Source organism: Cyprinodon variegatus, unplaced genomic scaffold (genome assembly GCF_000732505.1).
Source record: "Cyprinodon variegatus isolate N-32 unplaced genomic scaffold, C_variegatus-1.0 Scaffold404, whole genome shotgun sequence".
NCBI classification, from domain to species: Eukaryota; Metazoa; Chordata; class Actinopteri; order Cyprinodontiformes; family Cyprinodontidae; genus Cyprinodon; species Cyprinodon variegatus.
Genome location: NW_015150857.1, coordinates 221,790 through 236,571, shown reverse-complemented (window position 1 = coordinate 236,571; position 14,782 = coordinate 221,790). Strand labels below are relative to the sequence as shown.

General features: G+C 38.8%; 2 protein-coding genes across 3 annotated transcripts in view; one reads left to right on the top strand and one right to left on the bottom strand.

Annotated features, from left to right (window-relative positions):
* d2hgdh (D-2-hydroxyglutarate dehydrogenase) overlaps window positions 1–1,738 on the top strand; it is a 6,881-nt gene extending 5,143 nt beyond the window's left edge. Inside the window, exons 9-10 of the mRNA XM_015387832.1 lie at window positions 683–848; window positions 926–1,738. Of these exons, the coding sequence (XP_015243318.1) occupies window positions 683–848; window positions 926–1,188 (429 nt within the window). The 3' untranslated portion in view covers window positions 1,189–1,738. The remainder of the gene's footprint in view (window positions 1–682; window positions 849–925) is intronic.
* Window positions 1,739–1,756: 18 nt separating this feature from the next.
* LOC107093036 (activin receptor type-1-like) lies at window positions 1,757–14,358 on the bottom strand. Of its 2 annotated transcripts, none has more exons than XM_015387840.1 (10): window positions 14,186–14,358; window positions 11,685–11,768; window positions 8,478–8,732; window positions 8,201–8,406; window positions 8,001–8,100; window positions 7,774–7,920; window positions 7,404–7,679; window positions 7,020–7,217; window positions 6,724–6,854; window positions 1,757–4,082 (listed from the first exon to the last, which is right to left on the bottom strand). In XM_015387840.1, exons 2-10 carry the CDS (start codon window positions 11,755–11,757, stop codon window positions 3,951–3,953), a joined length of 1,518 nt encoding a protein of 505 aa, XP_015243326.1. In that variant the 5' UTR covers window positions 11,758–11,768; window positions 14,186–14,358; the 3' UTR covers window positions 1,757–3,950. The 2 variants fall into 2 exon arrangements, with proteins under 2 accessions (XP_015243326.1, XP_015243327.1); XM_015387841.1 differs by having other exon boundaries at window positions 11,685–11,763; window positions 14,186–14,351.
* Window positions 14,359–14,782: the final 424 nt, after the last annotated feature.

Genomic DNA, 14,782 nt, shown 5'->3' with positions numbered 1-14,782 from the left:
ATATATATATATATATATATATATATATATATATATATATATATGCTGAATTGAAGAGCATGTCAGTAGTTCTGCTGCACAGCATGCTAGGTGCATGAAGGTGCAGCATCACAGATCCTTTCTTCCAACAGCTGTTGGCTTTAGTACCGGTATTTACATTTTTCACTTTCTTTCTTTTTCTATGAATGGTTCTTGTGAACACGACCATAGCTCTGCATGTTTTGAGTTTCTTGTCTTTTTATAGTATTTTAGACCTAATTTTATAGGAGTACTTCCTTTGGTAGTTGCATTGTATTTCATTATTTTGAACTAGGTTTACCGTATAGTTTGTTCCAATTGTTGATTTCTGTTTTCAACAGATTTTATTAGTTTTGTTTTTAATGTTTTGAAAACCTGTTTACTTTCTTGCCGGGAAATCCTTATTTTTCCTATGGTAGAACAATAATAGAAATTTCTATTCCATTTCCTTCTTCCTTGTTAGTTTTCTCTTCCTTATGTCCTCCTTTCCAGTACTCTATTGAATTTTTGCCAAAAAAATGTTCTTGGAAGCCTTTGTTCCTCTTTTTTTTTCATAATGAAAGCCCAGCTGTGTTTCCTGCTGCTCGTTTCAGAACATTAGTTTCGAGACTGCAAGAGCTGAATGCCAATGACGAGATCAGACTTTCCATTTCCTCCGCTCCAGGCGCTGTGGTCAATGCGTGAACGTGTCACAGAGGCGCTGACTCACGATGGCTTCACCTACAAGTACGACATCTCCCTTCCGGTGGAGCGGATCTACCAGCTGGTCACAGACATGAGGCAGCATCTGGGAAACCGGGCCAGAAGTGTGGTGGGATACGGACACGTAGGTAAGACTGCATATTGATGACGAGTCAGTCGGGAGGTCTTCTGTCCTACTTTCACCCTCTATCTCTCTCTTTCATAGGTGACGGTAACCTTCACCTTAACATCACCTCCCCTGCTAAGGATCCAGCCCTGCTTGCCTCCATTGAGCCATTCGTCTACGAATGGACGGCCAAGTTTCACGGCAGCATCAGTGCAGAACATGGACTGGGCCTAAAAAAGAGAAATTATATCTACTATAGTAAATCAAGGTCTGCTGTAGAACTAATGGGTGACATCAAGATGTTGCTGGACCCCAGAGGCATCCTGAACCCGTATAAGACTTTACCAGACCATCTGAAGTGACTTTAAGATCTTTGCAGAGTTCTTAAAGTGACTTTATCCACCCGGGTTGCCTCTGGTTTTAGATCCTGAGTTAAGGATTGTTTGAAAAAGCACATGACAGACTGCAGTGTTGCTCTGAAAAGTGAATCATCCTGACGCATCTTAGTGTAAACCTAATGTATCCACTAGAGGGCAATAATGATACACCAGTGCATGGATCAACATAAGATAAAGGTGCATACATGTGCTCCCTTCAGTTTAGGGAAGATAAGAAAAATGACTTCAGATTGAGGGGGTGGTTTGAATATAAATCTGAGAAGAACTGCAATGAAAAAAGATAAAAGTTTATAGACACTAAAATCACAATAAACCGTTAATCGTAAGGCAAGAGTGCAGTAAATATTTTATTACATATAAAAAAAGACAGAGCATTAATTTTTTTCCTCAAAACAAAGCCAGCACTTGTGAGCTTATTTCTTTGTACACCTAGGCCACGTTTTGATTTGAACCAGTATGAAATAAAACAGTGTTTAATGAACATGGAGTGAATCCTTTCCTTCCTGTTTCTACAGCGAGGCATTGCTGAGGACAAGACGACCCCGAGGCTACTTTAAAGTTTAGCTGCTGTCAGGAAAACGAAAGAACCGATCAAACGACCGTGGATCGGTCTATTCCTCTCTGATAAAGGGGAAGCGTTTCCCAAAGCTAATCAAGTATGCAAAGCAGGGCGCGATGGAGATTCTTCATTAAAACATTAGCACCTATACCTTTTTTTTTTTTTGCCTGGGTGGATTTATTTTTTATTTTATTTATAGGGCAGAAAGATGATGTTTAGATTCTCTTTTCTCTAATCCACGCGCAGTCAAAAGTATACATGCATGCTCCAATATAAATATACATCCACGATATAAAAACAAATGTATGATTATTGCGTTGTCAGCCGTATGTGATGAGAGTTTCACAAGGAACTGTTTACTGCAGTGAATGTTGGTGAAATAAGTACCAGGCATTCAGGCTCTGTCTCTCCAACATAAAATGTTTGCACGGATGCCTTTAAGCACATGATCTCATGCTTTTTCAATCCATTGCCAGATTCAGGCAAAGACCAGTTAAATATATTTGAGCCTGTTTTTAGAAAGATATAGAACATATTTAAATTAGTTGATTGATTTCTGCATGTCCAGGAACTTGATATTAGTCTGACCACATAAGAGGTCACTGACCTTTATCAAACCCCTGACTTATGAATAGGGATGTCCCAATACAACTATTTCATTTTCTATATGATACCATTATTGCAGCTTTTAGTATAGACCATATTAACCGACACAATATCAGCACCAATCATATTTTAATTACACACTTTGTTGTGTAAAACAAGATCAGAGATTCTAACTATATGTTACATTAACTAAACATGAGGGTAGTGTTTCTATAGTCAACTGTCAGAGATTTTTGATACAGGCTAACATAGTCTGGTATTAGTGTTTTTGGACTATATTGGACTGACATCCAATGTTGATATCAGATTGGGACATCACTAGTCATTAAGAACAAAAAAAAAAAAAGTTCATCATTGACTAAAATGTCTCCAAGTATAAAAAAAAAACGAAGCTCAATTCCTTATGAAGAAATGTTTTTTAGATGAATAAATCAGGCATTGCTTTTGAATGGCCCAGATCAACCTTAATTAAACTAGAAGGACTCTGCCTGCGCGCCGTCTCTCTGACAGGGAAAAAAAAACAATTTAAACAAATCATCCATACAATATGAAGTGTTCAAAGTGCAGCTTGCAGGAGTATTTTCCCCCTTATGCTGGATGGATACATTTGAGCCTGTGTGGAGAAGAGAAAATCAAACACTTAAATTTGGTTCCTAAAAATATATGAAGTCGTGTGTTGTCTGATCATTCCATCATCAACAGAGCGATTCAGAAAAACCATTAAGAGTCTCCTATTAAAATCTCACATTCATCCCAATCAGCCTGGTCATTTAAACCTCTGTGTGTCGTCCTGGTTTTCAACATAAAGGTTAAACCTTTTTCCTTCATTTTCTCAACAGATTCCTACTTTGTAGCAACGGTTACAGTCCGATAGCATTAATATACGTTTACAATCACTTGCACATATCAAACATCAGTCTTACATAGGTCCTCAGTAGTGCGGTAACAGTGGAGGTTCAATACATAAATATCTTTTTTTTCCTTTTGTTTTTTTTTAAAAAGGACTAAAGAGTTTGATTCTATTGGCTCTTCTTCCTTTAATAAGTGAAGATGTTGAATATTTGTTGGCTTGTTATAATAAAGCTAAATGAGTGAAGTCAATCTGATTGTCTCTGAGCAGAATGCCACATTCGCATGCCCCAAAAAAAATAAATAAATAAAAAGAAATGCTGGCTGGAGATCAGATACTGAACAGCAAGGATTCACTCGGTATGTAGTGTTTGGTGTGTAGGAGGGCCCAACCCATGGCCGTCTATAAATGTGCATTGAAAGCAGTGTGATTGGGTGCTATAATATGCCAACCGCTCACACTCTGTAACAGTCCAACAATGGCAACTTGCTCAGTCCTGCAGCCTCTGCTGCTTTTTGTAGACGAGACGACTCCAAACGTCTGTATGGGCTTTAAGTCAAACGGAGGGATGTTGGTGGAAGGCAACCACAGATAAGGAAGGGTAAGAGAAGGGCAGAAACGTTCCCATCCATCCTTCAGATTTTCTCTTGTTTCAACTAAACCCAAGCTCATGTTGAAGTCGCTCTCTGACGTCATGCAGGCGCCTCTGTTTCATGACTCCTTGCCCTTCTCCAGGGAGCTGTGGATCTTGTCAAGGGTCTTCTTGATGCGTAATGCTGTGAGTCTGGCTGAGGGGTTCTGGTACCAACACTCCTTCATCAGTTTAACCAGAGCAGAGAGTGTCTGAGAGGAAAAAAACATGTTAGAAACTCAACGATCAATGTCTTTAGTGAAGCTTTCAGCTAAAAGAAAAGAGCTAATACTGCACAACTTATCATCTAATCTAACTGTTCATTAAGGCTTTCCACTCAAAGAAAAGCTATATAAACATTATTATATTATAAACAGGCCAGATGGTGGAGGTTAAAATGCAAAATCTACTTATTAAGCCATCAAATAAAAGCCTTGGCATTGGATTGGAGGAGGAAACAGCCAGACCAGTAGGTCATAATAGAATTTTTATCAATCGATTAACAGAAAATGATTCATGCTGTTAGCTGTGCCCAGTAGCAGAGAAAGTACACTGGATTTAATCCTACATTATTAAATCAGGTTGCATTAAATATATCTTCTTATTCTGTGCCTTTATTTTATTTCATATCTATTTAACCTTGGCTAGCAGTACATAGGTACAAAATATCAATTGAATTTGGTTTTAACTAAAGTTATTCAGAATATCTCAATAAAATAGTTTCCTTTGTGCTAGTCTGAGCAAAACGGTAAAGTTAAATTCTTTATCGACTTGTATAAATTGTGTTAAGTATAAAATGACCAGATGGGAGCTCTAGCATATTTTTCATGGTCTTTTTGGTTCTAGTGGTCTTTATTTTGAAAGGGGTGGGACAGGAAATGTGGTGGAGATAAAGGAAAGATATGCAGCAAAGTTTCACAGGTCGGGATTCAAACCTGGTACAAAAATAAAGCTGAAACTGACTGTAGAGCCACAGAAACCTCCAATGAATATAGATTGTGAGAACAATGTCTCTTGTAAACCTGTAGCATTTGTGTTTGGTGTCATGGTTTAACAGCCATGAAAAAACCACAACAGTAATTAGTAAATGTACTGTTCTTGAAATAACACCAAAGAGGTCACAGTTGTTTTAGTTTACCCTATCTTCAGTTGTATGCTGCTGAAGATTCTCAGTCCTCCAGGTCAAAGTCATTCCAAAAAAGGTACAAATTCATCCATTGGACTTTGTTTTCCAAGTTTGAGGACATTTTACTTCCCATCCAGGAATCCTTTTCAATAAAAAATGTCTGCAGCTTGGAACTCAACGCTAATTCAGACATTTTGAATTGAAAAAGCTTCCTGGGTGAAAAGCGAAAAGTCTCAAACTTGGAAAACAAAATCCAGTGTTTTTTTTTTTTTTTTTTTTTTGAAACCCATCTTCAGTTGTAATTTTTAAGATAATCACATATATATTTTTTTCTTTTTCATATAACAAAATAATACAAAAATGAAAGAGAAACAGGTTAAATTGCCAATGCAAATTATGCTCTAATTGCATCGTCAAGGGATATTTTTTTTTCCATCAATGACTATTTTTTGTCAGCTTTTTATCGCTTATTTATTTCGGCCTGAGAAAACAGCTCATCTATGATCAGGTAATTCCGCTCCACAGCACTAGTGTGTTCTGTGCGCACACCGCTGGCAAACTGCCTCCCTTTTCATCTCCTGTCACGAGCTTCTGTTAATCTGCGTTCGGGTTTTTGAGCGTGATACGAAAATGGCAATGGCTTGTGGGTGTGAATCGAGGACGTAGGCATCTGCTAGAATACCGAAAGTATCCAAAGTATGGAGATACGTTCGGCCGCTGGGGATAGACTGGTCTGTACAATCTGTAAGTCTTCGTTGGCTTATCACTGGAGCACCAGCGCAATGCATGAGCACTTTAAAAGGAAACACACAGGAGTTGTTGAGGACGCTTCTGATGATTTCACTATTACTGTTTCAACTAGGGCTGGTTATTTTGGCCAAAGTCCTGAATCGATTCGATTTTTATTCATACAGTTCTAAATCGATTAATTTCGATTCGATCTGTTTTTACAATAATGAAAGTGGTTCAACTGTGTTTCAAAATACTCATGCATTTTAATTTTCCTGTCATTTTAAACACAAAGTCTAAACTGTAAATTGGACAGTTAAACTTGAGATGAACAAAATTGTCTCAAAAGTGCAAACTTGTCTGTGAAAAGTGGAAAAGTGAAGCCTCACTCGAGCAAGCAGACGTGACACAGCGGGGACACAGCAGACATGCAGGAGCTGCATTATCTCCACTGCTCAAACCATATTTGTCTTTAACAACTACAGGGTGTTTGCTGGTCAGCCCCGATTTGTTAATGTTGTCATTCAACCTATTCCCTAGACATCAATTTTGCAAAAATGTAAAAGAATCAATTCAAAATCGATTAAATCGATTTTTTTACCCAGCCCTAGTTTCAACAGCTAGTTAGCATGTCCATTCTTATAAATCTTGTAAAGTATGACGACAGACTGTCTTTGGATGTTAAGAATCTTTGCTAATGTTTTGGAACAACGCTATGCACGAGCATTTATAGTAATTTTGTGCGAGATACAGAGGTCTTATTGAATGAGCACACGCACACACACAGTGTGAATGTAACTTTTTTCTTTTACTTGCCGTCATCATCCCACGGCTACTCTGCCAAGCCCCAGCAGTGGTTTTTTTTTTTTGGGAAATTAGTCATTAAGATTAGTCGACAAATGAAAAAAATGGTCAAAAGATTAGTCGTTAGTGGCAGCTCTAAACATGAACAAAATTAGATGCAGCTTAAAAATAGTTTCTAACGACTTTGTACTTACAGGGTCTGAAAACCAGCGATTAGGGATGAAAGGCCTCTGCTGCTCCACGCACACCACTTTCCTCATGTCCTCGAAACTGGGGTCGTTTGGCACCTGATCGTAGAAGGGGGGTTTGTACTCCTCCACGATGCCTGCATGGTTGGAAAAAATAAAAGAGAAAGTCCAAAGTCAAATTATAGAAATGCTGAGAACAAAAAAAAACTAATTTTGTCTTAGAAATCAAAACTTATATTAGTTTGTACAGAAGCTGCAACAAAAGCATCATTAGAGTACCGAGCTGCACACACGGTGCTCACCGTTGCTGTAGGTGCGCCTCGCTATCTCCCACAGCACCAGTCCAAAGGCCCATATGTCGACCCGTTTGTAAGCGTCGAAGCAGTCGGTTTGAATGGTTTCATCCAGCACTTCGGGCGCCATGTAACGTTTGGTGCCAACCTTCGGATTGTTGCCCACATCCAGCAGGTTGTCAGCCTGGGTGTGGGTCACAGCCAGCCCTGTAACGACCGGCACAACAGGGAACTTATAAAATGCAGGAAATGGAAGCCTGTGTCTATAATTTATTAATGCACTATTTGGAGTTGATTTTACTGCTAATATTATTAATAACAAAAATGATGTGTAATTATTATAGTAATTGATCTAAATACTTGGTGTGTAAATTATTTGGCAGCTGAACTAACCAAGGTCTGCAATGCAGCAGCGCAGCTCCTTGGTCACCAGGATGTTCTTGGTTTTTAGGTCTCGGTGTGCGATGGCCGGTTTGCCCTCAGTGCCAAAGATCTCTGTGTGCAGGTGCACCAGGCCGTTGGCTACCGACGCCGCCATCGCCAGGCCCTCCGATGTCTCCACCGCCACTCGCTGCAGGTAGTCGTAGAGCGAACCGTTTTCATGGTATTCGGTGATGAGCCACAGCTGAGTGCTGGAGTTTCGAGACGTCATGTCAGACGCCATAAATCCTGTCATAAATAAAAACCAAACAACAAAAACCAACCCATAAGCGATTGGTTCATTTATTATGTGATTTTGCTGCGAGAGTAAAAGTTAACTCACCCAGAATGTTGTCATGACGCAACAGCACAGTGTTGTAGATCTCCGTCTCTCTGAACCAAGACTTTTCGTCTCTAGAGGAAAAGATTTTCACAGCAACATTTTCTCCTTGCCACTGACCTCGCCAGACTTCTCCGTAACGCCCTTTACCTGAAACAGAGGATATTTTTACTCATTTAGTGACTCTGTTCATTAAACAGCTGGAACTAATAACAAAAAAAGCCGCTCACCGACACACTCCACCAGACTTATCTGCCTGGCTACTGTTCTCTGGACTAGGAAAGGAAGACCTGAACCACTGCCTGATGTGCACGAGTGATCCAAAAGGTCCTGCAGGAGAAAAAAAAAGGGGTAGACGTTCATTCTGGGAACTAGAATAAATCCGAAAAAAAAAAAAAGGAATAAAAACAAACCACCACAAAACTCTTACAGCTAAAGTGCCATCTCCCAAATTGGAGGTGATGAGACCGTCTCCCTGCTCCGTGTCGAACTCTTGCAGCCTCTGGAGGCGGCCATGATGGAGCCTCCTACAGGCCAGAATTGACACCACAGAGAGCAGAACGAGAACAACCACCGGGGCGAGCACAAACAGAGCCAACGTCTCCACCTGATACCGGACAGGTTTCTCCTCAGGGGCTGTGGGCAAAACAGAAAAATTAATGGATCCGTCTGTAAGTTCTCATTCTACTGTACAGTCTAATTCTTACCTGATGGAAGAAGTGACTCGAGGGACGCCCTCGTGGTGTTTGCGTTGCACAGGACCTGGGAGCAGCAGTTGATGACCTGAAGGGCTGATGGAGTTGTGGAGCAATGCATGCGGATCTTCTCCTCCCCCTCAAAACAGCCTCGTTCCAACACCATCCCTCTGCTGTCCTTTATAAGCGAGGAGAAGCAGCGGGCGCCGTGACATCGGGTGGCCTCGGAACATGTGCTTCCCTCACAAAGACACTCCAGTTGAACATCTGTAAAACACAGGCCGTTGGGACCAACGCATAAGGAGAGAACCCAAGTAATTTGGAGCATCAAACAGTGGCAGAGTTTAGGATGAATACTGTGTTCAAACTTCAAACTTAAACAGAAGTTAACAACTCTAACAGGGCTGGAAATTCATCATTTTCTTTAGAACCAGCCACTAATTAACTGCAATTCTATGTAGAGTTAATCTACATCACAGGCTGTGATTCCATTAACTATCAATTTGCACAAACTGTAATTATAACAATAAATATGCTAAATGGAAAAACTGCAATTTGTAAAGACAAAAGGTTTTTACACCTAAAGGTGGTTTTTCTGTTGGATCTCAATTGTTATTTTTCGCACAACTGCAATGGAAAGACTTTTTTTCACATCAAACGAGTCACATAACCTGCAGCTGAACCTTACTGCGTATTAAAAAGACGAGGAAGACCAGAAGCAGTTCGAGGATGATGCTGCCCATCAGAGTCGTGGCTGAAATATAACTATATTCCATGAGTTTATCACGTGAACATTCGTGTGCAGTTTATATTGTATTTTTTTTTTTACGGAAATACAGCAATTGCGAAACTTTGCATTTTTGGATATAGCCGAACATAGAAATTGTTTTGCTGACATTTGCTGACTGAATACAATTTAGAAAATCTCCTTTTGCCTTAATAACCTCGGGAAAATGTTCATCTTTAAAGTGAAAGTTATTCCAAAAGCCCTGAGGTCAGTAGTCTGTCGATTTGAACAGAAATATGATATTATGTTATGGTGTAGCCTCATAGGTAGCACAGAGCTCCACCAAGCACCCGTCACACACCTGTAGTTACATAGCATCCCACAACTGGCATCTAGGAACCACTAAGTGTCACAAAGCTGTTCAATGTGATGGCGTCTCCCCACAGAGCAGTTTGTAGTGGGACACTGGGTGTCTGTGAAGTTGCAGCCTGGTGTTGCAAGCTAGCGGTCTCTGTGGTACACCCCCTCTTAGAGTTGGTGAATGGATTTATATGGAATATAAAATCTTGTAAGCACTGTGTCGGACACATTCTGCACGCTAAATCATAAATCGGCCTCTAATCCGCCTTATTAACACACAGACGTCCACAGTATAAAGTACGCACTATTTCATGAGCATCCCTTGAGTTTATCATCATTATCATCCTCAACTTTATCTATAAAGCATTTTAACCCCAGCCAAAGCGGAAACAAAGCGCTGTGTATTGAACACAAGCAGAAAAACAAGGAAAGGAAGCATTACAACGAGGTACAGTTGCTGTTCAGTTTCTCTTCTCTACTAATAATGGTGGGAAGACTAGTAGAAACTCAGGAAGGTCAAAATCTACTGGTGTACTGGTGAGTAAGGAAGCACTTAAAGAAGGTGGTTGACAAAGGATCCTCCAACGATTAAGGATTGTACCAACGTTATGAGGGGAAACAGAGAAGCCGCCATTCCTCCTTAGGTGTGATGAAATAAGTTTATACATGTGGAGAGACTATCAACTACAAGTTAAAGAAATGTAAAGCCTGTTGTTCAGTCAACTGAGGCTGTTTTTACTTCATTTGTTTAAGTGTGTATTAAAATCTAGGTACTGCCACTTATTTCTTGGGGTTGATTGCTATATTCAGTTTTTTTTATTTTTTTTTATTGTTATTTACTTCTTTCCTTTTCTTTTTAATGCATGTTTTACAGCAAAGACGAAGGAAGGAAAATAGCCAGTTGTTTATAAAACAGTACTGTTTATGTGTATCATTAAACCCCTTTGTCACCTGCTTTCTTTATATATTTTGTAAATATAATATCTTAATGTCTAATTCGATGTAGGAAACACATGTTGACAGCGAAACTGCTAATCATTTTCCTTCCCCCATTTTGACTCTGCTCTTTCTCTCTTACCTGTATTTGTTGCTTGACATGAAGATATAGACAAAAAAAAATGTGAAAGTATAAATCTTTTTTCTTTGAATATTAAGAATTAATTAAATACAGGTCAGTTGTAAAAATGTAACAATGTTCTTTTTCTATCCACCACTGCATTTGGCCCTTAACTGTTTCTAATTTCCACCCCTGAGGTTCTTTACACCATTCTGCAGGAATAATGGGTCATTAAATCTTACAGTTTTCAAATTTTGTTACTTTAAAAACGCGTTTTGGAAACTTCACTGGGACCTTGTGTGGAAACACCAACAATTGTACCGTCCGAAAGATCACATTAAATTAAATAAATGGTTCATATTAAGGTCTCTCCATAAACAAAGGGTGACTAATAATAATGTCTTTATGTTGGACAGGGAAACAGTGAAAGCATGAAGGCTACAGAGAACCTGAGCTGGACACCCCTGGTAAGGTTGAAATCCAGTGTTACCACCATCTGTCACCAGTTAGGTTCTGAAAACAACATTATATTTCTATAGATTTTCTATTGGATTTATGGCTGAACTTTGACTAGACCCATTGGATCACATGCTTTCATATAAACAATGTTATCTTTGGCTACAACTGGATGGGGAGAGCTGCTGCAACATCACAGCAACCAGGTCACAAAGCAAAACATTAAAATGTAAAATAAATAGCTTTATTAGCTAAGAGGAAAAAAACAATAACACGTAAAATTTTTTTTAAAAATCATAAAAGATTTGTCATAACATCCCCATCCAATGATATTCTACTGAGTTCCAACCAGTCTTACTCAAAGCTAGTCGTCAAAGGGCAGTTTGGATTGAAAAGAGCAAAAAACTAACCCTGCATAAATCCCGAACGTTTTTATTAATGAAAACATGTTTTATTTTTCTCTCTTTTAATTATTAAGTGCCTCTCTGAGTCAGATTATCCCATAAAATCATGATAAAATGCATTAAGAAAGAATGCTTTCATAAGACAAAATGTTAAAAACTTCAGTTACACAACATCAACTGGAGGTCTCTATAGTTTGGAGTGTATAAAAAGGTACCTGAGTCCTCGGCTGATGCCTGCAGTGCCTGCAGAAGGAGCAGCAGAAGGACGTGGAAACTGCCAGGACCCATGTTTCCCTGTGCTAACAAAACAGAGGAAGAGGTGCCAGAGACAGAGAGGTCAATGAGTACACAGGCACAAAGCAGATAATCATGTTTACCTCCCTCTTGTTTGTTTTCCTAATGATCATAAATAGCAGAAATAAAGGAACCGTTTTTAACCCCAGTAACTCTTCCAGGTTCAGAGAAAGCAGGTTTTTTTTGTTCAAATTAAAAGGTGCCAGGAGGCCTGGCTGCAAACAATTTAAACCTGAAAATCTGATCCAAGTTCTTGTCAATTGAAAATTTTCCCCATGTTGTTTTTAGATTTTGCCTTTTTTTAATCTAAACTGGGATCTGAGAGAAAATTGAGAACAGGAGAAGCAGAGAAGAGGACAGACAGAGGCATCCGATTCTGGACAAGAGGAAGGGTGAGAGATCCGGAGTCATAAAAAAAAAAGTTATGTTAATATCACATCATTAACATTTATTTATTCATCAACTAAATATTTAGACTTGCTTGGCATTGAATAATGAACAGCTGCAAAATGTGCAGCAGTTCTGCAATGTTTACAGCAGAGTTGAGTTTATCCCACTAAGCAAGTTCATTTTAATTTAGATTTTAACTGCATCAAAAACCATTTCCAGGTGCAGTTTTCTGACTCAGGTTCCTTTAATCACTTTTAAGGGAAAACTTTGCTTTGATAGGGAAAACACCAGAGCTTGTAGTTTTGTTACAGACTAATCGTAATAAAACAAATTAAGAAATGAAGAACAATAGATGCCACTATCTAAAACTGGAACACAACTTCATGTGATTTATTTGGGCGTATTTATCACCTTCTTATAAGCTTGAATCTTGTCAGAATATTTTTCCTTGTTCTGCTCTCCATAAAGTACCGTAGGTACAACAAAAATGGATGCAGACTGGTTAATTAACCAGGTTACCTGCTCAGTGAGAGCCTGCAATCAGCTCATTAGCAGTAAGCATAATGTCTAGACTTTTAACTTCCATAACAGAAACAGACGTACCTTCAACTGACAAATACACTCAATTTGTTATCCATTTATCCACCCCCCCCACACACACACATTTTATTAAAACTCATCTTATTTATGTTTAAGCTTTGACCAGTAAACAAAAGTATGTTCAATTTACCTTAACATTTTTGACATCATATCAAATATCAGTTGTTACTTGTGTTTAACCCTTTTATTACCATCAACACAACATTGCATATCTATTTTTTGATTCCTATTTGCAAACAAATAAGATGGAGAACATTTGTTTTGACCAGCTGATTGGATCTTCTTTCTCATAAAGAAAGAGGAGCAGGTTGCATCTGACAGTGCTGCCTCACTTTGTGGACATTGCTGTAATAAATACTTGTTGCATAAGGAGCAGTGCGGCAGACTGGATCAGCAGTGCCAACCAACAAGCTTTAAATGTAGTCTTTTTTACAGTTATTTTTTTACTTTTAACTAACACACTTTTGAAAATTATCTTTCACATCAAAATGTTGTAACACGGCTATTTTAAAAATGTTTGCTAGCATACTACTTGAGTGACAGACTGCTGCACCCTAAATGCACCAGGGAGCGTTATCACAGATCCTTCCTCCCAGCAGCTGCAAGACTTTATAACCATCACTGTCCCCAACAACCTCAATAAATTGTTACATTCAGGCTGATTTTTGCACAGTTTCTATCTTAGTCATTTAACTGATTTTGCTGCTATTCTCAAATATCCATTAGTAAAAATTTCAAATACTATATATTGGTTATTTATTCTCCAGGTGCACAGTATTTACATTGTTAAAACACTTTACAGTACAGTATTTTGTTTATTTTTATATATTTTTCTAAGGTCCACATTTATGGGACCATTTTTTCTGTAATCTTTTTGCTGCTATAAGACCAGAATTTCCACATTGTGGAACAATAAAGGGATTTTTCATACCTCATCTCAAACTGGGCTAAGCCCCCTTTGTTTACAGACTCTAGCATCGCCCCTGCATCAAACCTCTTTACTAATATACAGACGCAGAGTTACTCGTTTTAAAGAGGGTTTTCTTAAGATAACTTCTTAAAAAGGTCGTGCTGTTTATATAGAAGCCGTTTGAACCAAATAGCGTTTTTTTAGAGACACTTTAGCTGTTTCTCCGCAATCAGTGCATCACAGAAGACATCAATATTCTCTCATTGGAAACCAGCGCATTCATTTTAATATTAAAATCTTCAGACTGAAAAAACATGCAACCGATATGTTTTGTAAGGGTTAAATTCAGAAGATGGAGCCCTGCTGGTTAGCTGGACCCGATCACAGGCGGCTTTATTGTCCTTCTACAGCCGCCTGAGAGGCGCCAGTCAGACAGGCTGTTAGCCAATTGAGCTAAGCTATCTGTGGGGCACAGAGGCTAACTTTGACAGCGTGACATGAATGAGGAAAACAGCCATTTACCTGGCAAAGATACGGCTTCTAGCTCATTCTCGGATATCCAAATATCCACAATGGAGGCTCATTTATTCATAGCAGCGTTATTCGGAGTGTAAAATAACCGAAAGCAGGGATCCAGCCCAGCCCACTCACTGGCTGTTTTCCTCTCCAGACGTCACCAAAACATTAGCACCGCTAAGCATTGTGGGGCAGCAGAGTCCTCCGACACCTTCTGAAGACAAGATGGCGCTGTTTGCAACATTAGATCAATCGAATACTGATTGTCTATCTCCATACAAAGAAATATACGGAAGAGGATTAGGGCCGCTAAAAAACTAAAAAAAAAAAAAAAAAAAAAGTTAATTGATTTTTAAATTTTATTTCAGTTTAATATGGGAAAAAAGTCAGAATTCTGAGAAAAAAGTCAGAATACTGACTTTTTCCCATATTAAACTGAAATAACATTTAAACATCAGTTAACTGTTTTTCAGAAAAATATGTTTTCATTGATCCGGATTGTTTTTCTCGGCTTAACCTTTTAGAGTTTTTCCTGCTTTCCAAAGGTGTTACATCTGGAACAAACCAGACCAAATAACCACCTCTTTTTTTGTTTGACAGAAG